Source organism: Pyrgilauda ruficollis, unplaced genomic scaffold, assembly GCF_017590135.1.
Source record: "Pyrgilauda ruficollis isolate IOZ18807 unplaced genomic scaffold, ASM1759013v1 scaffold139, whole genome shotgun sequence".
NCBI lineage: Eukaryota > Metazoa > Chordata > Aves > Passeriformes > Passeridae > Pyrgilauda > Pyrgilauda ruficollis.
The window spans coordinates 610,765-637,275 of NW_024512432.1; the positions used below are offsets into that span (position 1 = coordinate 610,765).

The following is a 26,511-nucleotide window of genomic DNA, read 5'->3' on the forward strand; positions in this document are numbered from 1 at the left end:
TTTATTAGTTTTCAAGGCAGAAGATATTGTTTCTGCACATTTTTATTTCATACAGTGCCTTAATTTCTATTAGTCTTAAGCTGATGTGCCTTGGATTTATTTTGCTTGCTGGAAGGCCGGAGAAGCTGAGGCCAGGACATTTCATCTCTTCTATGTGGCAGCTTGGTCCTCGTGGCTGTTCTTGCAGGTCAGTGCTCCTGAGGTTCCACTGCCTGCCCTTCCCAGTGCTTCCAGAGCACCAGGAACTCCTTGGCCTTCAACTCCTGCTCACCAAATTGCCTCCTTCCTGCGGAGAGGAGCTTGGATGTGGGTTGTTGGCTGCAGCCTTCGCTAGGGACTGCTGCTGGAGGTAACCACGAGAGCTATTTAAATAGGTGGTTTCAGCAACAGGTCTTGTGGGCAGGTTTCTCATCTGAACTTCCTGGTGCTGCCTCACATAAAATGCACAGCTCAGTGATTGCTGAATGTGGGGAGCAACTCTCAATATCATGGAATCACGGAGTGGTTTGGGTTGGAAGGGTCCTCACAAGTCACCTCATGCTAACACTCTGCCAGTGGCAGGGACACCTTCCACAAAACCAGGTTGCTGGATATGTGACAGGCAGAGTTTTCATACCCATGGGGAATCTATCCAAAGGTTTTCCAGTGGAGTGTGTGGCTTCTGGAAGGTTTCAGCTCCACTTGCTTGTCCCTTTCTTTGGGAAGAATCCCAAAGATCTGGGGCTATGTGCAGGGGGTATTTCTCATCTGCCTGCACTTCCAAGAGCTTCTGCAGCAAAAGGCTGCAGAGCTGGAAGGAGCATTGAAAGAGCAGCCAGCTCTCAGGGGTGCTTTTCCCTTATTTTTTTGGCCTTGTTTTGGCTTGGACAACACATTTCTCCGGTTTCACTTTCACTCAGATTTTTTTTTTTTTTCCTAGAACGCTTTGTTCTTCAAACAGCCCTAAAGTGGCAAAACCCTTTTGGAGTTACATATGCTCCCGAGGAACTGTTGTTTGCTCTGAACTAGACTGTTTCTGCTGGAGTACCTAACAAATAATTTAAAAGTCATTAAGTCCTCAAAGCTTTATTTATAGAGTACAAATTTCTGGCTAAATGTGACCTGCCAATGTTTGGTTTTCAATATTTTGTTTAGGAAATGTTGATATAAAAGATGAGAGACAGAACAAGAGATGTGAAAATCCAAAGCCGTGAATGATGCTGCTGTTTAATTATGTGAAAAGAAAAGAAAACATTTCTGATGACCCAGGATAGACAATGGGATAATAAACTGAAGCCCTAGGCAAAAGAAAAAAAACAAACCCAAAACAACAAACCAAGCCAAACTTTTGTTGTGTGGCATCACAAATTGTGTTCTTAAAAATTATCAGGAGTTGAGAAATGAAATGACAGAAGGGAAAATACAATGTATTATAAGTACCAGCCACTCCTGGGTATGTACCAAAAGAGGGCCTGCAGAGGGAAGACATGAAAAGTTAACCAGTGGGAACACATTTTTCACTGGGAATAGAGTATATTATCACAACAGGAGAATGGTTAAATGCAAAGAGCTGAGATGAACTGAGAAAAAGAAGAAACATTGAGATGAGTATTTGTTGTTTAAATTGGCAAAGTGAGGGGAAAATAGTGTTCCAAGAACAATAACCTAAATAGCACTGTAAATCAATCGATGGTAGGGTGTCTGGAGCTGAGCAATATAGATGTCCATGGATTTACTGTGTACTTTCCTGTGGTGCTAGTTTGATAGCTTTTTTCCCAAGTATCCATTGTAAGACATCATCTGAGAAGACTGCTCAGGTGTGTATATGGCTGGATGAGGTAGAGACATTGGTGATTTATCTGTGGTGTTACTGATGGTGTATTTCAGATTTCCTGCAGCTAGCATTTGGCATATCCAAAGCCCTGCGGAGGTGTCCCAGATGGCATTTTTTACATCAGGAAAAGATGTAGTCTTGAATTCAGAGGATCACAGTGACCTGCCATTCAAGTTACTCTTTCCTTCAGGCTACAGGATGCTCAAGAGCAGATGCTCTGTGTTGTAGGGGCAAGGATTCAATTTTAGAGAAGCAGGCAGGAAGAGGTGTACATCAGGGAAAGCATTTCTAATCCTGATACCTGTCACCATCTGCTTGTGGGAAGTTATCTCCAGCCAGAGGGTGAGAAGGCTGGCTGGGGTGCTGCTGTATTTTGACAGTAGAAATCCAAGTAAGTTGTAATTTTTGTCTGTACTTGTCATGTTGTTGGACTTGACCTTCCGCTGAGAGTGGGTGAGATTCCTCCTCGTCCTTCCAGTCAGTGATAAAATATTAGAAGCTTTCCTGAGCTGGTGCTCAGGAGGTGAGGAGGATCTTGATGAAGATGCTGGTTGTTGCACTGTGAGGATTCAGTGCTCAGAAGAATCGGTCTGGGTCACAGTAGGTGCTCTACAAAAGGGCTGCAGGGCTTCTTGGCCCATCCCTCTGAGCTTTCTTGGTGGCTTTTTTTTTTTTTTGGCACAGGATGCCAATAGCTGAGGAATGAGGAAGAGAAAGGAACTCATCAAAATGACAGCTGGGGACAAACTGGGAAAATAAGAAATCCTTCTGATGTAAATACTGCTCGTCCCATTTGCACCCCATCAGGTCTGTACCCCATTTTTATGTGGCTACAGTAAGCCTTGTGCTCAAGGGGTTTGACTTCAGCCTTGCATTTCCCTCCTATGCTGAGAAGTGAAAGGATCTGTGTCCTTTCTGACCTGCTTTCTGTCTGAACTCACTCTGAAGCAGAGAGCAGGTGATGTGTTTGAGAGCCCAGAAGTGCTTCAGTCAGCTGAAGCTGCCTTAGCCCTCTCTTCCAGAGAGGGGGAGTATTTGTTGTCCCAGGGTCCCAGCAGCAGAAGCGTGTGTTTCAGCGTCCTACTCCAGCGGGTATTGTGGGTGTAGGAACAAACACACTTGCTTTATTTGAACAAAGCCCTGCGTTTTTGGCCCTGACCAAAGGCTGCTTTGGCCCCGTTCCCTGTGGCACAGAGCAGGACACCACTTGAGGCGTATGAAATCTGCTATCTTTGCTCGCTGCTGAGGGGACACTGGCAGCTCACCCCCTCGGGGGGCTGTGCCTGGGGCTGCCTGCAGACCTGGGGGTGCTGGGGGGCACGGGAAGCAGGGGTGCTTCCCAGCAGAGGGCCCTTGAGCAGCACTGCCAGCTCCCGGTCAGCGCATCCCTAGCCCCAGCAGCTCGGGGGCTCCTGGCAGAGAGGGATGCACAAGTATGGCAGTTCGGTGTGCTCTTGGAGGAGCTGCTCTTGCTGGGAAGATAAGGGGTGTTTTTTTAAAGAATGCAGTCCTGGAAGTTGGTAGGAGACTGGCAAGGCTTGCTCACAGGGCTGCAAAGGCCAAACCTGTGTTGCTTCCCAGAGGAGTGGAACACAACTTGTGTTTCCCAGCCCTTGAGGTGAACATGCCACGCTTTCAGTAGCTAGCAGAAGTATTGTAAGGTACCAGAAGCAATAGCCCCAGTTGATGAAATCACCTTGAACCCCATGGTTCCATGAAGGAACTGCTGTGACCTGAGTGGCTCCAAGTGCTCCAGGATGGCTCATTGCTCTCAAGCAGACACGGTGCATTATTCATGAGAGGCACATCAAGCACTTCACAAAAACCCCCATAACCCTCCGGTGTTCTGCTCTGTCTTACTGCAGCTTAATGTTTTTCAGCACCTCCTGTTTCTACCTCTTCCAAATGAGTGAGCCAGGGCAGGGAAGTCAGTGGGAATTTGGCAGTTTTTCTTCCAAGGGCCCTGCAGTGGTTTCCCAGGGAATGGGCAGGCAGGGCTGAGCAGGTATTCTTACAGAGCCAGCGCCCCACTGCATGTTGTTTTCACTGCTGAGGCAGCACTGTTAGAAAAGTTTCCAAAAAGAATGGGTTTGCTCACCTTGGACCTTTACTAATCAGCTATCAGGCAGTGCTTGCTGAGATGCCATGTTCTGTCTAGATTTTTTGGCAAGTGGATGGAAAGGACAGACAAGTCCTGATCCTTGGTGACTTGAATACAAATATGAGAGCTAAGGAGTTGCTTTTTGTGGTTCCCTTGGAAATCAGCGCTATTGTACTAATTCAGCTGTAATACTAAGGAATGCAGTGCAGGAATTTGTTGAGTTCAGCAGCTAAAATGCTGCAGAACCCGTGTCTATGTAAAAGAGACCAAAAAACCCCTGAAACCTCAAGGTCACAAGGACAGCTGTGATCAAGGATCGAGTCCTGAAAAGGTGAGTGAGGGATTTTGTTGGTGTACAAAGGATCTGCTGCGTGCACAGGTGTGTTCAGGGTGAGCCGCTTTTGTCACGATGACTTGGCACTGACGTTTGTCAGCCAAGGAAAAGATACTGAAAGCCTCTGTGATAAGTATGCTGCGGTCTCTCTGCACCTAGATCCTTCCATGGCAATCTTTATCCTCTGAAACTTCCTGACTTAGGTTGAATTACTTGTGACTTAATCCAACGCAAATATTTTATCACTGGGTAGTGTGCACAAACCCCTGCAAGTGCAGGAGCTGCCAGTTTCCATCTCATTCAGCATCGCCTCTGACTGACAATGCTGTGGTCAGCATGAGCGGCTTCCGAGGAAACTACCAGAAATGCTGCAAGATATATTTATGGAATAACCTGCCCACAGGGAAAGTTTTGCCCCAGCAGTTCCACCGAGCGTGTGCGTGTATGTGTTCTCTAATCTTTACCATCAGAACTTTGCCTGTTCTCGTTATCCATACACATGTCAGACGGTGTCAATGACACTGATACCTTGCACGACCTCGCTGGAAAAGGAGCTCCTGAGTTAGCTGAGGGAGGAAAACGTGTGTGTGCTGGATGAGAAGGCAGGCCAGTAGTTCCTGTAGAGCAGCAGGCATTTGGGTGAAGGTGGTGTCTGTCCCGTGCCCTGTTGAGGCATCGCCTTGGCCGGGATGTCGGCGAAGGCCGTCGGCAGAGCTTTTCCTCACCAAAGCTTTGTGAGCGGGACTGAAGCCAGCGGGCTCCAAAGGCAGGTTCAAACAGTCAGCCAAAGCCTTCCCAAATCCAGCTGCTTCTCTGTGGCCTGTGCAGGGAGGGCAAAGCTCGTGGGCTGTTGTGCTGAGCGACGAGCTCCTCTCCGCTTATTAAACCAAGCAGAGAATCCTGGAAACGGCTGGGGAGGCTTGGCGAGGGAAGGTGCGAGCCGAGGGGTGTCGGCAGTGCCAGAAGGCACACAGACACGTGTGATGGACAAGTCCGCTCCAGCCAGAGGGTTTCCCTTTGTCAGTCACGGTGACAGCATCATTAGTGCCCTTTACTGGGTGTTTCTCTGCACAGAGAGCGTACTCATTTTTAAACTTGGTCAAGACCACTGCCCTGGCTCTCGATTGAAGGACTTGAAATGGCTCTGGTGGTGTTTTAGATGATTAAATGCAGCAATGTGATATTTAAAGACTGACTTGGAATCGTGCATCCTGATAAAGAACCATTTTTTTTTAGCCAGAAAATTCAATGCACAGGTTTAAAATGACAGTATTTGAAGTTACAGTGAATTGTCAGGAACTGGAATTAGTCCAGTTAATTAGGTTTCTTTCTGAAACAGTGAGCTAAGAGCCGGCTGCTGAGAAGCATCCATGAGGTGCCTTCATTGAGGGATCACAATGCGTGGGGGGATCCCAAAATCCCCATGAGTTATCTAAGTGGCAAAAAACAACAGCTATTTTCTCAAGTACCTAACGTGGCTTTTCCTCAGGAGCTCCCTAGATTTAAAAACGAAGTGAAGTGAAACTGGCACATCATTAAGGATTTAGGGCATGGAGACTGCAGTCCTTGCTTTTGGAAGAGGGAAGACATACAGTTATTTGGGTTAGGACTTGAGCACACAAAGCTTCTCAACTGATGTGGTGCTCTGCTTTTGTTAACACAGGGACTGTGTTAATTGAAATGAAATACAGTTGTAAGTGATGGGAGGCACCACTGTGCCCATTGGAAACTCTTTAGCCATTGAAAAACAGGTTCTTAAAAACCTGGATTTGTTAAAGGGAACGGAGGAGCCCAAGTCCTGACCCATTCATGTGCAGACTGTGGCTCTGAGATCTTCCAGGAAAACATGGAACAGCATGAGGGGACAGTGACTTAAACAGTGACTGGGGACAGCACAGGGGTGGCAGCAGCAGAAAGGAGAGGAGGAATTTGGCAGGGACATCCTTCTGCAGCGCTCTCGCTCTGCTCTGCAAGTGCTGTGGTTTCTGTTGCTGCTGCTTTTTCTGCCCAGCCAATGGATTGCATATTATTCCCTAGTACAGAGTTTGGATGGGTGACAAAGGTGGAGCTTGGTAGCTGAGGAGCAGCTGAAGGGGCAGTTGCTGTGTGGTAATCATAAACCCTGCTGAAGAAGGGGAATTTTCCCCCTGTGGAGCTACAATAGCCTCCTTTGTTCCCCTGAGAGTCTGTGCACTTCCCATCATGGATTGCTGTTCTGCCACGTTCCTTGTGAGCCTTTTGCTGAGCTCCAGGGCTTAAAAATGTGTTATGGATCTCATCAGCTTGGCCTGGACAGTGAAGCTGCATGCAGGAGCTAGAGCTGACTGAACAAATGTGGGATATTGGCACTGCTTCTCTTGTCCAACAGCAGTCTGGAGGGAACCTATGGAAGGGCAATAAGTGTCCGTGGAAGTGTCTGTGTAGGAGAGAGAGGAGGAAGTAGGACTGGGCTGGCAAGCAAGGTGAGCCTTGCCATGCTCGAAGTTAAGGAGAGGCAACATGTAAGGTACTATTTCTGTGGAAAATTATAACGAACTGACTAAATTATGGTTTCTATATTTTTCCCTGGGTCGGTTGTTGTTGTGTTTTTCATGTTTTTGAGGTTTCTGTTTGGTTGGATTCTGTTTGGTTGGGTTTTTTCCACTGCTATGTGCTTTTGGCCCAGAAGCGCCCCGAGCCGTGCGTTTCCAGCGGCAGGGAACCTGCCGTGGGAGTGCCACAGGCTGCCCGCGGCAGTATCCAGGGTCAGCATCCCCCCTGCTCGGGGGAATGGCATCTCCCGGCCTGAGGCACAGGGTGGTCACTGCCAGGCCCACTCACAGCGGCGGGGGGGGTCCCGCGGCCGCCCTTCCCTCCGCTTCCAGCCGTGGAAATCGGCACCTGCCCCGGCGCGGCTCGGAGCTCGGGGCGGGGAAGCGCAGCCCCGGCCCTCAGACTCCTCCTCCGGGCTCCCCGCCCCGGGCCCCGTGACGCCGAGCGGCGGCCGGGGATGGGATGGGACGGGACGGGCCGGGATGGGAGCGGGTGAGGGGACGGCCGAGCCCGCCGCCGGCTTTAAATGCGGGCCCGGGCCGGCGCCGCCAGCACAGCCGCGCCTCTCGCTCGGGCTGCCGCGGGCGCTCACCCACACGGACACGGACACGGGCGGGCAGGTGTAGGGCCCCCGCCATGCCCCACTGAGCCAGCCCGCAGCCCGTCCGCAGCGCCCGCCCGCCGCCACGGCTGCCCCGCAGCCCCCGCCCGCCGCCAGGCTGGAGGAGCGCCGCAAGCCCGAGCCCCGGAGGTGAGTGAGCGGCAGCGGGGCTGCAGACGCCGCGCCCCGGTTCTCCCTCCTCGGTGTCTTGTTTCGGTGGCCAGCTCTGCTGGAGCCAACTTTGAAAACGCTTCATGGTGCTGGAAAACTTTTTTTAGCGTTTCGGTTGATCTTCGTTGAGTTGTTAGCAGCCGCTGAATAGGCAGCCTCGTCTTCCCCAGGGTTTCCAGTTATCCACCTGGAGTATGGTTGTAGGGAGTGTTTTATTATCCAAGACCAGCTCTTCGCTGTTTGTTTGCCCTTTCTGTGCTTCCTGTGAAGCGCTGCCATCCATAGCGAGAGCACACGGGGAAACGAGGATTTAACCATCTTTAGGCTTGCTCCTTTTTTCTTTACCACGTTAAGTTACTAACGGATTTTTCTTGTGTTCGGAGCGCATCCCTTTAGCCCTCGCGTTCAGGAGGAGCCCTCGGATGCGCAGGGAGCTCCCCCGGCATGATGGAAAAAGGCACCGGGCTCTGGCAGGAGAGCGGCTCGGGGTGCGTGGCGGCAGCGCCGCGGAGTCGTTCCGCAAAGCTGCTCCTGTTAGTAAAGCTGGGCGCGTAAGGAGCAAGGTCGGGCCCTGGGGCACATCCAGCGGTAGCAGCTCCCTTGGAGAACTGCTCCGTGTGCTATATATAGGTACTTGCTCCTTTTGTGTCAGAGAGGTGAAGTTACTGTGCGTCTGGACTTGACTCTCTGCCTGTGCTCCCAGCTGCTTAGGGACTTTGTTCTGGTTGTTCCTATGATGTACATACTTTCTGTTTAAAAGACCAAAAACAACATAAAAAAACCAACCACCCAGAAACGGAACAAGAAAAGCTTCACTAGCTGGATTTAACAAAATGTGCCGAGTTGTATGTATTGTGTGTGGGACAGAATATGTTGCTAAGTGCTGGTGTGATAGGCTGCAGGAAAACACCTAGTTCTTATTCTGGTTGAGATCAGTAGGAAATTGTGCAGAGGCCCCCTGACCAAAGCAACCTTCAGGCTCCCAAACCCCAGCAACTATTGAATGAGAGACTTCATTTTGTTCTCACAATTTCTAGTCCTGTGCCAAGTAATTAAACGGGACTGTTTGCATCTGTGCTTGCTCAGAGCATTGTACATAAGCTGATCTGTCCTAGTCCTTTCCTGGACTGCCATTCCAGGCTCAAAGACTTTTTCTGGTGACTCCTGGATTAGATGATGGAAGAGTTAATTTTGCAAAGCCTGGTTTCAGCTGGTGATTTTAGCTCTCATCATCTTCACCTGCTGCTGAGGGTCAGTGGGATTGGAAGGGCAAATGCTAGTACAATCTGCCGGGATGCTTCTTCAGCTTCCTAGGAAGGAAACACAGACTTTCAAGTTCCAAAAACACTAGGAGGATTTGCTTGTAACTTACCCTTCATTTCTGCTGAGCGAAGGGTACGTTAATTTCACTTTTCTAAAAGCAGCTGCTGGACTTTAGGGACCTGCATTCCCAAGATTTCAAGGGACTGGCAACTGTAGACTGCTGACCTGGGATGAGTGGGGAGCAAGGTGAGGTGGTGGGGTGAGAAGGAATTACGGGTTTTTTTTTTTTCTTTTCTTTTTCCAGCTATGGGGAGGAGAGACGAAGCTTTCATTTGTGTGCACAGGGCATTCCTGGCAAGGTAACACCCTGCACTCATCCGGTCTGCTCCCAGCAAAGTCTGGCAGGGTTTTCCCCTTAAACTTCCATGTTACAATTTTAGATCTTGAAACTTCTCTGCAGCCAGAAAACAGCCTCATGTACTGGTGCTGTCTTGTGGTATCACTTGCAGCAGGTTTTTAAGAGGAGCTTTTAAAATGCAGTGGGTGTAGGGTAAATGCTTCGGTTACCGATGTCTTAAGCTGATAAGAAAAGGTTGAATTTATGCACAAAGTGCAGTTCAAAGGAAAACATCCCCGTGAGAAGGAAAAATCTATAACTCCTTTTGTTTTCAGATCTACCTGCTTATCAGAGAGGGTGGAGGAGCTGAGTGTGTCTCTGGCTGAAGGTTTTCTAATGCTGCCACCCTGGACAGCTGTAATTAATAAGCTGGAAGGGGTTTTGGGCAAGGTTGTGAAGGAAAATTGCTGCGTGAGAGGCTAAATCAAAAAACCTGTTCTTATTTTCCTGCCAGTAAGTGTGCGAACAGCTATTTGCAGTCAGAGGTGCTGCCTTGCCAGAAAGATGCAGTCATGAAGGGAAAGGTGTTGCTTTGAGAAAGGAAATACTGGGGGAAGTTGTGCTGTTTTGGGAGGTGGGTGCCCAAAAATGGTTGAGTTCAGCAAGTGATGCTCCTGTGTTCGTACGTGCCATCTGTTAGTGCGGATTGGCTAGTAAACCCATTTCTCTTCTCTTCTTTAATTTAATTTTTCGGCTTTTATGCCGTGACATTGTTATACACGTCCGTATCAAAACAGCATGGCTTTTACTGGTCTGCACCCCAGCTCCTCCCCTGGGCTGGGAGAAGCAGAGGGCTTGGAAGGAGGGTTGGAAGGTGCCTTGTTGCCAGCGGCATTGCTGGCGCCGCGGCGCCGCTGGGTCCCTCGGTGCTGCTGAGATGCCTTCGTGGCCCCACTGCGAGAGAGAGCATCCTTGTCACGCTCCAGCAACCCGCCTCACACGTATCTGCTGTGTGCATTAGGCTTAGAATTTGGGCTCTTGCTTTGAGCAAATTAAAAGGGTACTGATAACTCCTCGTTCCAAGTCAATTAGCTGCTTCCGGCTTCAAATCCACTTAGAAGGCTCACAAGGGGGGGAGTGCTCTTTGAAAACCCAGTAATAGCAGTTTATGGTTAATATTGATAAAGGAATGTGTGTCTGTGTCATTGTTCTGCATCTGGTGGAAGGAAAGCTCCTCTTTTGTGTTCCCTCAGAACATAAGGACTTGGATGGGGAGGCAGAGGTCTTTCTCTTGACTCACACTGTCTGGCTTGAAATGAAAATGCAGCTATAAAATGGTCAAGGTTGCAGTGAATTCCCACAACCACTCAAAGCAAGGCTTCTGCCTCCCTGCCCTTGAACTTTGAGTCGCTGTAGCATCTCGTTTCTCCTGAGTTTGCTCAGGATCTTGCGCAGTTTGTGACAGTAATGCTTTTTATTGCTGTTGGATAGTGTCAAAGACAATGGCTGCACCCATTATTGGGTGATAAAACAATGCGTAGCACAAGTGAAAAGCTGCAGAGCTCTCGCTTTTCAATGGCTTAATTACATTAACTGAAGAGATGAAAATGTCTTGGAATTACTGTCACACAATTATGAGTCTTTCACATAAGGAACATATTTGAACTTGCCATAGGGACTGGCAGCGCGGTGAAGGTGCGTGGAGAAATCTGAAAATCAGAGAAAGCGACGCCTCAGTTCTTGGCATTCAGTTTGATTTGGAACGGTGGAATTCTGGCCAAATTCAGTAGGCATGTAGGTCCATGCTGTTGGAGTATGGCTGAGCCTTCTGAGCACGCAAACGACCCTGGTTTTATCTGAATTTTCTCACCAGAAAAACCAGAAGAGTTGATTCCATGTCACCAATATCAGAATTCTTTGAGTCTGCAGCACAAATGAGCTTTCAGCTTCTGCATTCCAGAAACGTGTGCTCTTAGGAAAGTTCATTCTGCTGCCAGAGCAAAACAGAGACACTGGGGTGGAGTTAAAATAGATTTATTATTTATATATATAAATATGTATGGAGAGAGAGAATATGGCTGATCTATGTATTTTCTACTCCTAAGGAAATTCTTTTAGTGGAGGAAGAGAGTTTTCCCAGTGTTTCAAATCCTAGCTGTATTATATAACTACCTTTATAGGGGAACAGGATCATATTTCTGTTTTGCTAGCATATAATAAATACTTGCTAAATACTCTGTATTAATTCTTGAAATAAGCTTTAATTTTCCTTTCATAAATATTGATCCATCCTTCTGGCATCCCAAAGTGAGCTGAAGAACTTGGTGGTGGGAATTGTTCCATGACTTCTTTTAAGACTGAGGGTTACTCAAATCACTTCATTCTCTTATTAGTGATGATTATAAAAGCTATTTCATTTTATTGAAGTTATAGTTATTAGCATATTATTATGAACAATAAACTTATATCTAATCTAGGAATAATACAGAGCTATGGTACCTCTGCTTTTGACCTCTGCGAGGTGACTGCTGCTCATCTGTGAAGTTGCTGATATTTGATGTGATTGTTCCCCAGGGGAGATTGAATTTTACTTTATTTTGGAAGTTATTACAATGAGCTGGTATTATACAAGAAGTCCTGGTGGGTTTGCATGTCCAACAAATTTTTGCCTTGTTTCACACAGGAGTTATTCCTGTGGTGTGTTCTGTCTTTTTCTGCTATTTTTTCTGAGCGAAACATGCAAATGCTTTGATTTTGATGACTGTGCAGATGTGTAATCTGATGGCAAAGATGACAGCTGAAGTCTTGTGTGCCAGCTATTCAGCTTTACGAAAATTTTTCAGTTTTCTCTATTTTGTACACTAGGTGCAGAAACAGAAGTTGGGTCTCTTTTTCAATGGTGTGTGCAACTTGAAGATTATGCTGTTTTCCTCTTAAGTTTTTTTAATAAGTTTTTACTTCATTTTAATCACATCTTAAAGGTTTACTGAGCTCATTTCTACTCTTAACCTTGAACAGAAGGTTGCAAAAGTTAATTGCTTTTATTGTACCGGTGGCTGTATAACACTTCAGACACACTGTCAGCCCTTCGACGTAAGCGTAAAGGTCTTCTCATCAAGGCTGCTAAATATGATGTTGATAAGGATGAAGCTGGGAAATAGCTGCTCAGTAGCTCAATGAAAAGTGGCATTTGAGCTCATCAAACCTGTCTGTTGCACTGGAATTGAAGTGTATTTCTTATACACAGGAATTGGACCTGCACATTTTGCTGAGGTCTCAGAGTTAACAAATGTGGTCATCTTGAAGCGGATGTTACCTGAATTCTTGTTAAATCTGTCTAGTCTGAGCTCACTTCCCTGGCTGACACTTTGTGCATTCAGCAGACACAGAGCACAGCTCAAGTCCAGCAGCCCTGCTCAACAGAGCTGCCTGTGTGTTCTTCTGGGCAGGAACAATCATCCCCAGGGGAAAATAGATGGGGCTTTGTTCTCTTGTGTCCCCAGCAAAGCTCCGTTCCAGAGCCTCGATGGCACAGCAAGCCAGCGTGTGGTGCTGTGGGAGCCTTCCACATCCATTGTTTGGCATCTCGTGATCTCTTAGGTGAGCAGGGACGGGTTTGAGCACTACTGACCCAGGAGAAGTGTCAGTGTGGCGTTTCATGGCAGCAGTAGTGCTGATGTTGGAGTGTCAGTGCAGTAACACCTCTGTCAGTGCAGCGAGAAAGCTTGGAAATGTGGAGCTGTTGCCTTAGTCCCACAAAATTCTTCAGTGCAGGTGACTTCTGGCCTTGAGGCTGTCTATTCAGCTCATTGGCCTTTAAGGCCATGCTGAAGTGCTGTGCTGGGGTGAGTCCTGCATGAGTAGTTCCACCGGCATGAACGGAAGAGATGTGCGCTGAGATAGGACAGTGTGTGGGGAGAATTCATCAAGTGGGGCCAGAGGGGTGCAGGGACAAAGTCTGGATTGCAGCCATGAGCTGCTTGCAGGGTGGGGTTGGAAATCAGTGCAAGACCAGTGCAAAGTCTTGAGTGCATCTTTGATAGGCACTTGGAGGGTGGTGTTAGAGAAGCTGTAGAATATTGATTTAGATCAGAGTTGGAATGAACTTAGAGCCACCATTTGTCCACCTGCCTAGCTTGTCTTTTCAGTCCCGGTTCACTTGTCGGATGACATCAGTTAATTTTTTGGAAAAGATACCTTGAATGGATATTGAAATGCTCTCCATTTCGTGTTATTGGTACATCACTGGAATGTGCATGGAAAGGAGATGATTGCCCAAGAGCAAGAACTGCTTCTACGGGAATGAGATAGGATGCCATGATTCCCTAGAAGTCTGGGAGTGTTTCTAACTCAGGATAAAGGAGTATGTTTCTCCCTTTTAATCAGTGGTGAATTTCTAAAGCTGGGCTTCAGAGGCAAAGGCAGGCTGTCTCCCATGACGTACAGCTCCTGTGCCATACAAGCTTGGAGAAGGCCTTCTGTGTCCATTGAGCTTTCCCGTGCCTGGGGAAGAGGTTTTGCACTCAGGTGGGTGTGCGGTTCCGGCCGTGGCACTCTGCAGGGTTCTGGCTTGTACGAGGCACCTCGCTGGCCTTTGGGTCTGCTGGGCTCTGTCTTGCCCCCTTGCAAGGGTTGAAGTTGAGCCTGAGAGCCTGCTAGCACGGAAGGAATGCGAGCAAGCCTGGGCTCGAGCGTGGGCTTAGGCCCGTGTTTTTCGGCAAGGCAAGCCCAGGCGCCCTGGCTCGGCTGCTGTGGGCACGGAGCTCCAGCCAGGATGCTCTGAGTGCTCAGCTTCGTGGCTTGCTCCCGTGTGCAGTAGAACCTGAAGGAGCAGGCAGGTAGCTGCTGTCCTTGTACTGTAATTGAACCTGGGATGGACGCTCTGGACCTGTGAACAAAAGAGTGAAAGGGCAGGAATTGCTGCAGAAGGAAGACCTCCGTATTTCCAAAGTTTTGCTTGGATCACAGCTCTCTTCCCTTTGCCAGGAATACGGTGTGTAAATTTTGTTGAAAGGGAATATGCTGCAAAACAGCCCTGTGAAAAAACCCCAACTGTGTGTTCCAGTGTCAGAATCCTCTCCAGAGACTGAGTAAAGGGAAATTGTGTCTCCAGCTTTTAAAATAATTACTCGAATTAAAGATCAAGCTGAAAGAGCCGAGTTCACTGAACATTAGCTATGCAACTTAATTTGTTAAAAAGCATTGAAAAAACAACCTAAGCTCATCATGCTCAAAATGTCTCTCCCAGCAAATAACCTGGATGTCCCCTGAATCTTCAGAAATGTGGGAGTGTAGAGATTCCTGTGAACTCTAAAAGTTTCTGTAATAACTTTTCTACAAATGGGGCCAGGCTTCCTGAACGAACCTGTTTCTGCCTTTTTAATTCTAAGTGGTGAGTGGGACACCTTTGGGACACCTTTGCATTAAGTATTCCTGGTCTAGTAATGCCTTGGGTTGTCAACAGCTCTGTTTTCCTGAAAAGGCTTGACTTGTGACTCAGTGAAGGTACCTGCGGGTTTTTGTGGAGCAGTCAGTTCAGTTCTGGATGTGATCATTAATTTGTAATTCTCAGAAATATCTATGAAGTCTTGATCTGTGGTATCAGCCCAACTTTTCTGGCTCTGTTCCCAGACCAGTCATTCCGCTTAGCAATAAAAAAATGCAAGATAATGGATGCAGATAACTGGGATTTAATATTTCTGTAGCCCATTTCCCGTTTACCTTTAAACAGCCGTGTTGCAATTAGATGTTGGTCATAAAGCCCTTCTTTGTTAACAGGTGCCTCCAAGAAATGTGTGACTGATGACCGTGTCTGGGTTCAGCTGTGGTGGCCCTGACAGCTTAAAAAAGGGTGGAAAAGCTGCTTGTGCTTTTATGAACATCTATTACCAAAGCAAACCATTTCAGGCCTGTTAGAGAAAGTTCTTTTCCTGAGGCTTCTTCTGGAAGAATGGCTTGCGGTGATCGACACGAGCTGTGAGGGTCTCCAGCGTGTCCTCATGCACCAATGCTTCAAGGTGTACCTGCTGCAGCGTGGGCCTGGCCAGATGCTTTGAGATGTCCCTTCTCCAGCCTGGAGTTATCCCTTGGGGTGCCATCACAGGTCACAGCCCGTTGGCTCCAGCTCCCTCTGGAGCTGCAGGCTCCCCAGGACAGCAGCACGGTAGCCCTGCGCTGGGCCCCGCCAGCCCGGCACGTCGTCGTCATTGCTGTTATCAGAGCGTTCCCAGGCCCAGCAGAGCAGCCTGATAAGCACCACGGTGAGCACTGAAAGCAAAAGCTGCCCCTGACGACCTCTAGGCACCACAAGCGTGCCCATGGCGAGGCAGGAGCCTGCTGATTAGTATCCATAGAGCTATGACAGCTGTTCAAATTCCACCTAGCACATTCCAATCAAATCTGCCGTTATTTTGAACCCTTTGTGCCCTGTGCTGGACTCCAGAAGGGACTGTCCTGGTTTAACCCCAGCCAGCAACCAAGCGCTGCACCACTGCTTGCTCGCTCCCACGGCTGTAACTACAACACTGGCCAATTCCCATTTGTGAGTTGTGTGTTTCCAGCACAAATCCAAACCGTGGCCTCATACTAGATACTGAGAAGAAAATTAGCTGTACCTCAGGCAGAGCAGCACAGAATGTTATATCCGCTGTGGTTCTTGAGGATGCCTTTGAGTTTTTAGTTCCTAAAGCAGAAGTAGCAACTCTTGCTTTATACAGAGTTCTGGAGGAAGAGGAGAGAGAATGTGGGACCTATAAAATATTTTTTATAGTGCTTGCTCATGTGAAAACACTATTGCTTGAAATCCTAATGGGTAAAGGGCTGAATTGTACAGGCACATGGGAAATCTGAAGAGAACATTTGAGGAATGCCTGGGAAGTTCATGTTTATGGACTAATGATCTGAGTCAGAAGGAGCCAACTGCCATGCAGCTAGAGGAGCTCATTGCAGTGTCAAACTTGTGTAAGTGGCAGTAGGGGAGGCTGAGCAGCCTTGCTTTGATAAAGGAAGATGCAAGTGATCTTAATTTTTGAGGTTTTCTCTCTCCAGAGAAGGATTTTTGTCACAGTCCATTCCTAGAGCAGGTGAAGTTTTCCAGACCGTGAAAAAAAAAGACTCAAGTCTCATTTTCTCTTCCCTTGCAGAAGTCTGCCTGGTCTTTTGTCCAAGCTCAGTAGTCATTATACTGGTGATTAGGTTACTTTGGAGGCCCCAGAACGTCCTGCAGCAGCGCTGCTTATCAGCATCGCTGTGTTCCTACCAGTTTGTCCCACAAGTTGTTCTTCCGGACAGCATTGGTGGGTCACAAGGAAGGAGTTCAGAAGAAGTAGCTGTGAGTACTTTCTGGCAAGAGATGACTTTTCAGCTCTCGGGTTGTTGTTTTCTTCACAGCCTTGTTTTAGGCTGATATGAATAAGTCTATTTTGAGCTGCCCTTAAATGGAAGTCACGTAGAGGACAGTCTTGTTAAAACTTGGGAGTTGCCTGCTCAGCAGTTGGGTTCTGCGCTCTTGGCCGTGGTTGGAGGATACAGTAAACCCAGCTTTAGGGCACTGAGAACCAAATGAAGAACCTGACTCTCCCATGGAGCAAAATGCCAGTCCAGAAGCAAACACTCTTTGCTGGTGAGGCGGGTTGAACGTTGCTAACTGGGTTGCCTTTATGCAGGATCATGCCTTGTCTGCTCACGCCGCTCTGCTTTTATGCTGCGTCATGTTCGCCCCGCTGGAGCCGCGGTCCTGGCCGAGGAGCCCGCGTCGCTGCGGCTGCTGACTAACGCCGTGAGAACGCGATCATGTGCCCCCGCCTGCCCCGGGCCAGGCCCTTATTAATGACTAATTGGTGTGCAGGGCTGAGCGTAAAGATCACGGGCTCGGGCTGCTCCTCGCCGGCATCACGCGCCCCGGCTGAGGTGTCAAGTGGGTCAGCACGACGCGCTGCTCAGCGCGGAGGGGCAAGGGGCACCTGAAGGTGAGGCTGTGCTCCGTGACCTCTTCCCTTAGAGGTGTACAAAATCCCCCTTTGCTTGCTCTGCAGGCACTGTGGATGAGCTCTCTGTGGCCGTGGCAGTGAGGTTCCCCCAGACTGTGCCATATCTGGAATGCCAGTGCTATGGAACAGCTGTTTCCTACCACCCTGCCCCTCTGATACCGCGTGGAATTTTGAGGAGGGGAAGTTTTCCTGCCTGTAGGTATAATATGTAATGTCACTGGTTAGTGATAGCCAGGCACCATGCATATGGTTGTCCCAACAACCTGATGACAGCCCCCAGAAGGCACAGCAGATGCTTTCCCAGGAGCAGCAGCACGATCTGTGGCTGTGTGGAAGGGAATTGTCACTTGGAGTTGTGTTTCTGCTTAGTGATCCTCGTGGGTATCACTTGTGAGGGACCTGTATCCTTCTGGCTCTGTGGCTTGTGCTGGTGTCATCAGTGTTTTCTTGAGCACTTGGCACTCTTGGGAGACAGATTGGCTACCTGGGTCCTTGCTGCTCTGGGCTGTGACTGACTCTCTTCTGACTGGAGCTTAAATTGGTGGAAGTGAGGAAATTCTTTTTTTTCAGTTCAGTCTCAAGTTATAAAATAACTGGCTTTTGCATTTCATTCCCCTCTCCTCTTCTGTCAGGAAGCGTTTCTTTATCTTCACTAAGCTTCCATTGGCTTGTGGTTTTGTGTTTTTTGGGGTGGTTTTGTGTTTTGGTTTGTTTTTTTTTCTTTCCTCTCGATTTCGGTTGGTGTTTTTAATTTTTTTTCTTCCCAGTGAAGGCAGGAAGGGCATTTAGTTTGAAATCTGGCTGTTTGTGTTTCTGGCTCTCAGGTCTGCATTAGTTTAGAGTGACTATTATTGAATTAGGATTTGATGCATGCACCAGGACCAATGCCAGTGACCTTCCTCAGCAGAGATTTTTGTCTCATCACCCTGGGAATGGTCGCTATAACGTCTTCTGGATGAGCAGTTGGCTTTCAAGGGAGGATGAGCTCCAAAGCCCCCCGCTTTTTTCCCCTTGTGTAATATTTTTGGAGTCCTTTCTTTTGCCTGAGTCTTGTGTGTGTGTTGGCATTTGGTTCGGATGGCTTTGCCCTTCTGTTTTAGTTTTACAGCTGTGTGCTCTCTCCACACTCCTTTGTAGGTGAACTCAAGTGGTATCACATCCCTTCTTACTTTGGAGCAACCGCTCCAAGGTGGAAGAATTGCAATTTTAGAGACCATCATCTAGTAACCAGGTAAAGTTTGGGGAGTTCCTGCTTGTGTAACACCATGGCAGTAGTTAAGCAGATTCCCAAAATGATCCATGTTAAAAATATCCCTTATGCTGGATTATGTTTTTGAAACCGGCATATTGTGAATCCACGTATCGCTTCAGAATGCCAAGAACTGGATCAGAAACGCTGTGCCTGCACTCTGGGAAGTGCTGAGAGTGCATTAGCTCCCTTGGCTGCTTCAGATATGTCCAAAATGTTTTATACAACCAGGCTTTTTGCCTCTGCCAGCCAGAGCTCAGATCTGGATTGTGCTGGATCAGGTCTTGCCTGTCCTCCTTGCAGCAGGAAGCCAGCACACGCTCTGTTCCCATGTTACCATCAGTGGTCCAGAGATTTATGATGCTTTTAGAGGGGCTTCAGCGTCTTGGAGGTGGTTGGTGGGACAATATGCAGCTCTAGGAGTTGTGCACTTGACAGTCTGAAGCCCTGAGGAAAGGGAAAAGCTTCAGACTGTGATTACAGAGGTGAAATTAAGCTGTGAGCTGGTGTGATTGTTACGGAGAACTTTCCCCACCAAAGCAGTCACAGGAGAGCAGAAGTGCAGGAGCTAGCTGCTTGCTGGGAAGCCAGGATTGAGCGTGCTGGGCTGTTTTCCCTGGGGAAAGGCAGCCCTGGGTGAGTGGTGCCAGTGGTGTGCTGCCCCACCCCTCATTGTACACACTGCCTGTTCCTTTGCTCAGTGGGAAAAGGACTTAAACCCAGCGCCGCCCAGCCCAGATAACTCTGCTTTGAGACACACGACCAAGCTGCCCACTCTAACATCCTCATTCATAGTTGGGAATTTGCCTCAGGATCAGGCTTCCCATGCCTTGCTTTTGGAGTTTCCAGGTGAGCAGTATGCAGCAAATGCTGGAAGTTTCCTCCAGTTGCTGTTTCTTTGTTCAGGTTTCTCTGTAGGTGTATCCAGATCTCCTGTACTTTGAAAATTTGTGTGCTAAGCTGATGTAAAATACACACTTGAAACGTTGCTCTGCTTCTTAGCCCATGGTACCTGCTCCTGTGTGTGACACAGCACACTTAGTCACAGATTCCTCAAAAAGAGCTCTTAGAGGAGGCTGGAACAAGGAGCAGCTATTGTACAAATCAGCATTGGTTTCAAACAGACACACGGTCAAGTAAGAAGTTGCCTCTCAGGCATAAAACTGTAACAAAAAAATTGCAGGACATGACATTGTCACGGTAATAAATAGCCAAAAATAGATTAGATGCTTCAGGCTGGCTTGAAATAATAATTTTTAGGAAAAATCCACTGCTGCCTATGGGTTTAAAACCTGATGCCACTCTGCCTCTAGAGACAGCTTTTTTTGTGATTTCTATTTCATCCCTTCCAGAAAACAAAGCTATGAAAATGTCTGGTTTATGTTATCCTCAAACAGATACATTCATAATATTTGCAGTCCAGAATCATTTCTTCCTGTGGATGCATCTATTTGATTCCATCCCCCAAAGCTCCTGCCAAAGCTCAAGCTCGAATCCCTTACAGGGTGTCTCTGTACCTTTCCTGGCTGTAGCTCCATGAAATACAGCAGTGGATGTGGGATGTGTCAGGAGCCAGGACCTCGGCAGCAGAGGTTCACCCTGTCCTGGAGAGGGGCTTGCACTGAGATCCTGCAGTTCTCAAATGAAGCTGGAGTGCAAGGCAGCCTTCTTGTTGCAGAGTCCCCAGCTGAAGAGGCAGCTGACTGTATCAGTTTTTATAGTCATGTCATTTTATGGTAAGTCATGTAATCACAAGGAGGCAAAGTCTTCAACTGTTACACCTGCCCAGGCATCCAGTGGCAGTGTTCCCCTTATATTTCCCTGTGTTTTGATAGTGTTACTTCATTGTTTGTGCAGAAGAAAGCTGTAACTTCATTCACTCCTAATTGCTTTTCCTGGTAGTTGCTTCATTTTTGGAACACATCCAGCTTCAAGAGTTCTTCCGAAGTTGTCGGAGACCAAAATTGAAATCCAGGTGATAGAACTTACTTTGCCATCATGAATTCAAATGGTTTTTATCTTGGTTTCAGGAAGGTGCTCTCACTGACTTCACCTGTGAGCTGAGATAAAACATTTAGAGTTCTTGACGTTCCAGTCTGTAAGAGTTTTGAAAACAAGATTTACTCAAGAACTGAGACTCCTATTTAAATCCTGTCACAGGACTTAATTTCAATCCCTGAGAACACCTCCGTAGAGGGAAACATTTCACCTAATGAGGTGACTGAATTGGGAATTTATTTGGTTTATAAATATTACGGTGCAAGCTCTTTGTGTGCGAAGCAGAGGGTTCTGTCCTGCTTTGCTCCGGGTGAGTACAGCCTTTTGCTGAGAAAGCTTGTAAATAAATGCTGCTTTAGAGCTGACAGGGGAAAATGCATCCAGGATAAATTTGGCAACATGTTCCAAAAGTGCATCAACCAGGCTGTGCTGAGCATAGTCAGAAGCTCTTTTTTTCTGTGTGATAGAGCCCCATATGCAAGTATGTGAGAAAACCAGAGCACATCAGGGCCCTAAAAAGGAATTGGTCACATTAGCTCTGTTTATTCACGCATTTGCGTATGGGCTGTGAGAGCATCAGCTGGGACCAAGTCTCCTTCCTGGTTTCCTGTTTACTTGTTCACTACAATGGCAGTGTCTGAACGCTTCACAGGTTGCAGAGAGAAGGGCTAGTGTTATCTCTGTCTCCCCTCAGCCCTCTGACAGAAGCAGCCTGTTTGGCTTGCTGACTCATTCCTGCACTTGGCATCTAACCTGGGTGGCTTGGTGAGGGCACTGGGTGTCACTGGTGGTGGCTCTTGTCTCTGCTCGTGTCCAGGTCCCCTCTCTGGGAGCCTTCAGGTCTGGCTGATCCATCTGGACTTGAAGGCTGGATGATGCTGGTTGTCACAAGTAGTGCTGGTTACACCTGTGGGGAGCAGTGTGGGGTTGTGGATGTTTCCTACAAGAACAAGTCCCTCCTTTTGTAATTGTGGTGGATCCAGGGGTAAACTTTGTGGGATTTGGGACGTGCCAAACAGCTCAGCCCACGATGCCCCGTGCTGCTGCTCTGTGGCTGGCACTGCTCCCTCCTCCCCCAGCCCTTGACCCATGACTTTCTCACGGCTCTGTGTTACGCTGCTCCAGTTACGGAACTGGCTCCGTTTCTTTTTCCTGGTGCAGTTCAGGGTTTGTTGGGGTTTCTTCCTGGTTGCAAAAGCCGTTGGAAATGGGCAGAATCGTAAAAGCTTATCAGTGAGCGGGAACTCTCCCCTCTGGCTCCCCAGCTCTGTTAGGCATTTATTCACTGCGGCGAGTTGTGACTCGGCGCAACATCTCGTGTTGCCACATCAGTCCTTTTTATTTACGCCAAACACCACTTTCCCTCTCTCCTGGCCTCGCTCTTCCAAGTTTGGCAGCTCTGGAGCTGAGCAGCCGTGCGGTGGCAGCACTCCATCTCCCGGGGGAGCTGGCGGCCGGCCTGCTTTGCCTGGAGCAGCGCTGGGATCGCTAACTCCGAGCTTACGCGCTGCTTTGCCTGGAAGATGCGCTGCGAGTGTTTGGTGCTGCAGCCGGGGACCCGCAGGAAGAATTCATGTTGTGATGAGCAGAACAGATGCTGCCAGATGAGCGCAGCCATTAGCCAGTCCAGGATCCCTGCTAGTACTAAATTGGTCTTGTTCTTCCTGAGTAGCTGGGCAGAATATTCCTGTGAACCGTATCTGCCGGCGCCTTGCAGGCAGAGCAGAGTTGCTGCTGGCCGTGTGTGACTCTTGTTCAAATCCTATTGACACATAACATCATTTCTAAAAATGTTTGGCACTGATCTCATCATAGGCCCAGAGAGGCCGGTTACTCAAGCAGTTCATGTTTTTTTCACTGGAGTATGTTCTGTTAGACCCTGAAAATAGAAGCTCGGTATTTTTTAATTTTTTTTTTGGTTTTTAGGTTTGTTTCCAAAATGTTGCAGCAGCAGTCATGAGGATGTGGATCTAGACAAGAAATGCCTGAAAACCCCTTTACCTTCCAACAAGGAGTTGGTAAACCAGGCTTCACTGGAGGCACATTTCTCTTCAGAGGCCCTGAAATTTTTTCCATGCTTTCTTCTCTCCAGTCCATGTGTGTCTTCCATGGGATAATGGTCTTGCTGCAGTGCTTCACCTACAGGAGTCTTCCCTGAAGACTCAAGGGAAGATTTTCTTGTTGTTCTGCATCACTGTTTTTTTTTCTTTTTAATTTCTGCAGCTCCCGTTTCGCGGTATTTGGAAAATTCCAGGAGGCTGAAATAATTTCCCCATGCAAATTGGTAAAGGATGTTTTCTTGCTAGATTTTGGCCCACAGAAATCCTGTGATAATCTGAGAAGGGCAGAAAAGACCAAGTCAAGGGAGGTGGTGCTTGGAGTCTAATCACTAAACTCCTGTGGATTAGAGCCGGGGCGCTGTGCCAAGGCAACCCAAGCTCTATTCCTGGCCCTCTAAACCCCCCAGCTCCTTCAGATACATGTTTCAGGGAAAGCATCAGTCTTGCTGATCAGTTTTCCAGCCCTCTGGAGCTAAAAAAGCATGGCTGTTAAATGTGATAAACCCACTCCAGGCTGGCAAGGTGATGTTCCTGGGAAGGTGGGGGCCATTCCCACTGCTGTGGATGCTCAGCACTGTCAGGGTGATGCTTGGGAGGGTGCTCTGCTGCCCTGGGGAGGATGAGCACACCTTCAACCAGGGAGATTGGTTCTCAGCACTGTATCCATTGCAGGCAGTGGAAATTGCTCCCATCCTTTGCCTTTCTCTGCTCCGCCATGCTGCTGCTTCTTCTCAGTTGCTCCATGCCTGGGCTGGTGCTGCCTGGGCTGGAGGAGCTGGCTGTGGCACACAGTGTTGGGCAGAGCTGTGGGACACACAGGTGTGTTACACACCTTCACATGTGTGGGTGCTCAGGGAAGGGAGCTGGATGCCAGGGTAAGTACAGACTTTACAGGGGAATAAAGTTCCTGTAGTTTGTGTTTGGTCTGGAAATCCAGTCCCATCTGTTCCAGATGTTTCCAGTTGTGTTTATAGCAAGGAGCTACTGTGCTGCTTTGCAGGAAAAAATAATTAAAAAAATATGGGGTTGTGCCTTTACAATCATTGCAAACAGGCAAGAGTATCCCTGGGATATGTTCCCTTCTGTTGCCTTAGAAAAGACGCATAAATAGCCTTAAATAATTTAATGAAGAGCTGGAGCTTTCAGGGGAGGCTGATGTGTGCCTGAGTGCTGGCTTGGTCTGCGGTGCTGGCAAGGAGCACGTCCCACCCCTTTGCACCCAGCAGCAGCTGCATGGGGAATGGCACCTTTCCTAGCTCAGGGAAAATTCTGCTTCAAATCCTCTGGCTCCTGGAGTTGAGGCAGAAACAGCCTGTGTGAAGGAGGAGCTGGCTGAAGCTGTGGAGGACAACTTGGCAGAGGTGGGAGAGTGGCTACTGAGGTACTGCTTTTGTGAAATGGGACTCGGTACTTCCTTTTGTGGCTGAGTCTTATTTTTTATTTTCTAGTTAGGTGGCCAGGCATTGGCATGCAAGGTAGACACCCTAAGGCATTCTGGACTCTTGGTATTCATCTGTTCAGTATTTGTACCCTCCTGAATTTGAATATTCCATTAAGATAATCTGCAGGTGTTTGCTGCTACTGCTCTCAGAGGATCTTGAATGGAAGCAATATGGATGGGAAGAAGTTTTGAAGGCCTTGTCTCACTCTGAACTGAGTTTGCTCCTATTTCCCTGAGGGAAAATGAGGAAAATATGTTGTTTTATGTCTGATTTTTGGTATGAAAACAAGTGACCAGCTTGGTCTCAGCTGTATTAGGATAGAAAGCTCCCATGGCGACTGCCCAGTAGTGAGCAGCAAATGTGTACTTAGCCTCTAAGGAGATTATTTAACACAGTTCCAATTTTGTTTATTATTACTTTATTATTTTTGTATTTGCTTGTCAAGAGTGGATTTGCAGATGTAGCCTCGGAACGCAGGCAGGCTCTGATGTTGTGGGGGAACCACAGCAGCAGGAGTCCTGGGCGGCTCTGCGGAAGCACGGCGATGGCAGAAGTGTGGAATTAGGAGTCTCTGCTGTCCGCAGAGGCAGATCAGAGGTGGAGAGAAAAGGGGAGGGGAAGGACAGCAGCCACTAAAACCCTTCCCCAAATGGATGAATGAATGGGTGACACACATAAATGACTGCTGTGATGATCTGACTTACTGTAGCTCGGTCCCGGGATAATCCTCATATGTCAGATTTCTGTGAGGCCAACATGTGACACAAAGCCGGGCTCCCAGCAGACAAGTGTGCTGTGCTGCTCTCAGGGGCTGTGCTCGGAGCCCCTGGCCCCGTGGGGTGTGCCCGCTCCCCTCCCTGCGCCGCTCGCTCGGCTGGGCGTCAGAGGCAAACTGCCATCCCAGCAGCTCTCCCAGACAGCCCCAAGCCTGCCCGCGGGGCTGTGCAAAGAGGAGGGGGGGGAAAGCCAGACACAGCAAACAGGAAAGCCCCCAAAGACTTGTAGCTGGGATTACCTTGTTCACACCTGTCACCACTGATGTCCTCTCAAGGTCAGAATCGGAGCTACGTGAGGCCAGCTTAAAGCAAACGCCATGTGAAAGGAGCTCTATGAAGGAACAGCAGGCACTGGAAGGAGGACTGGAGTGCCCACAGGAACATGAACAACAGCTTGCAAGTTAACCTGCCCAGGACTTGGGCTGGTTCAAACAGCTCGCTCCAGGAGAAGTCTGAGCATTCCTTTTTTCTTTTCTATTACTATAGGATGGAGGACGAGGCAGTACTGGATAGAGGGGCTTCCTTCCTTAAACACGTATGTGATGAAGAAGAAGTGGAAGGTAAGAGACCTGGACTGCTGGGGAGGAAGGGTGCCTTTGCTTTGGTGTTTTATGTGGGTGCCTTTGGTTTGCCCAGTACTTGGACCTAAAATTGACTGAGACATGGGCAGGCTTGGTCGGGGTAGAAGTGACTTTTTAGAGAAATGCTCTGTTTCAGTTCGGGAGCAAACGTTGTTGCGCGCTGCCGGCACACGCTTCCACCTCCCCCAAAGTCCTGTTTGCTGTGCCTTGCACAATGGCTGGGAAGCACCAGTGCTGTTTGCTTTGCTTTCCCCTGTGAATAGTTTTGCAGTGCTTGCCTGTGAGCCTGGAAATGTGGAGGCAGGTGGAGAAGCCAAGTGGGAAAACCAGCAGAATTTGTACCAAGTGTCAGGGTGGACTTAAGGCAGGAAGTGAACCTTTGCCTGGGTTATCCTTTGTGCTCAGGAGGTATAAAGAGAAGGGTTTTCCCTTGAAGGAGAACTTTTCAACAGAGAAAACAGTTTCCTCACTTTATAGGGAAAGAGTAGACTCCCTTGGAAGTGTTTCTGTTTTCTCTCTAACTAAAAATGTTGTGAAATCCCAAAGGTAGAAGGAATTTAAAGGAGTTTACTTCAAGTTTCTTCCTGGAAAATGGTGAAGCTGATAGGAGTGAGTTAATAGCAGCAAATTCTCTTTTTCTTGTTTTCTGAGGATTGGTTGTCTGTGGGCTTGATAAACTAGTGGGGGAGAAGAAGGAGAGAAGGATAGGGTAGGACTTTACCTAGAAGGGAGAGGATTTCACCTTGCAGAACTATCCTTCCCCTCCTGACTTCAGGATAGAATTTTATTCTAACTTCTTTATTTGCAAATAAATGCCTGTGGCTTTTCGACTGAAAATGTGTTGAAAGGTGTAGAGTTACAGCCATGTCATTGTCACCAGTAATGGACAGGAAAGGATCCAGCAGTAGCAGAGGAAATAGTCTCTAAAAAGAGGAGTTAGAACACTTGCAGCAAACCAAGCCAGTCCTTTCCACCGAAAAGCCTGTGTTTTCTTCCTGTCTGGAATGAAGTAATCTGTGCTCAGCCACTATAAATCATCGTATTGGGTTTAATGAGGCTGTTTGCTGTCTGCAGGGTCAGGTTTGTATTAGCCTTTTGCTTGTGGAATAACTGGCACTTTGGCACAGCAGAAGCATTTGAGAAGAGAGAGAGAGAGGATTTTCTTTTATGTTTTACTGTCTTAAATGTTGCTACGTGCTGTTTTGAGGTGCGAGGGCCACGTGTGATGCTCCAGGAGCAGAGTACAAGTGGTGGTCAGTGATGAG

General features: G+C 48.1%; 1 protein-coding gene across 8 annotated transcripts in view; it reads left to right on the top strand.

Moving 5' to 3' along the window:
* Positions 1-26,511, top strand: part of SLC4A4 (solute carrier family 4 member 4) — a 134,970-nt gene that overhangs the window by 17,023 nt on the left and 91,436 nt on the right. For 5 of the 8 annotated variants that reach the window (XM_041459670.1, XM_041459667.1, XM_041459673.1 and 2 more), the window contains exon 2: positions 25,152-25,225. In XM_041459670.1, the coding sequence (XP_041315604.1) occupies positions 25,152-25,225 (74 nt within the window). Of the gene's footprint in view, positions 1-7,238; positions 7,532-15,569; positions 15,694-16,515; positions 16,774-25,151; positions 25,226-26,511 lie in introns of those variants that run through there. The other 3 variants (XM_041459671.1, XM_041459672.1, XM_041459669.1) reach the window with 3 other exon arrangements.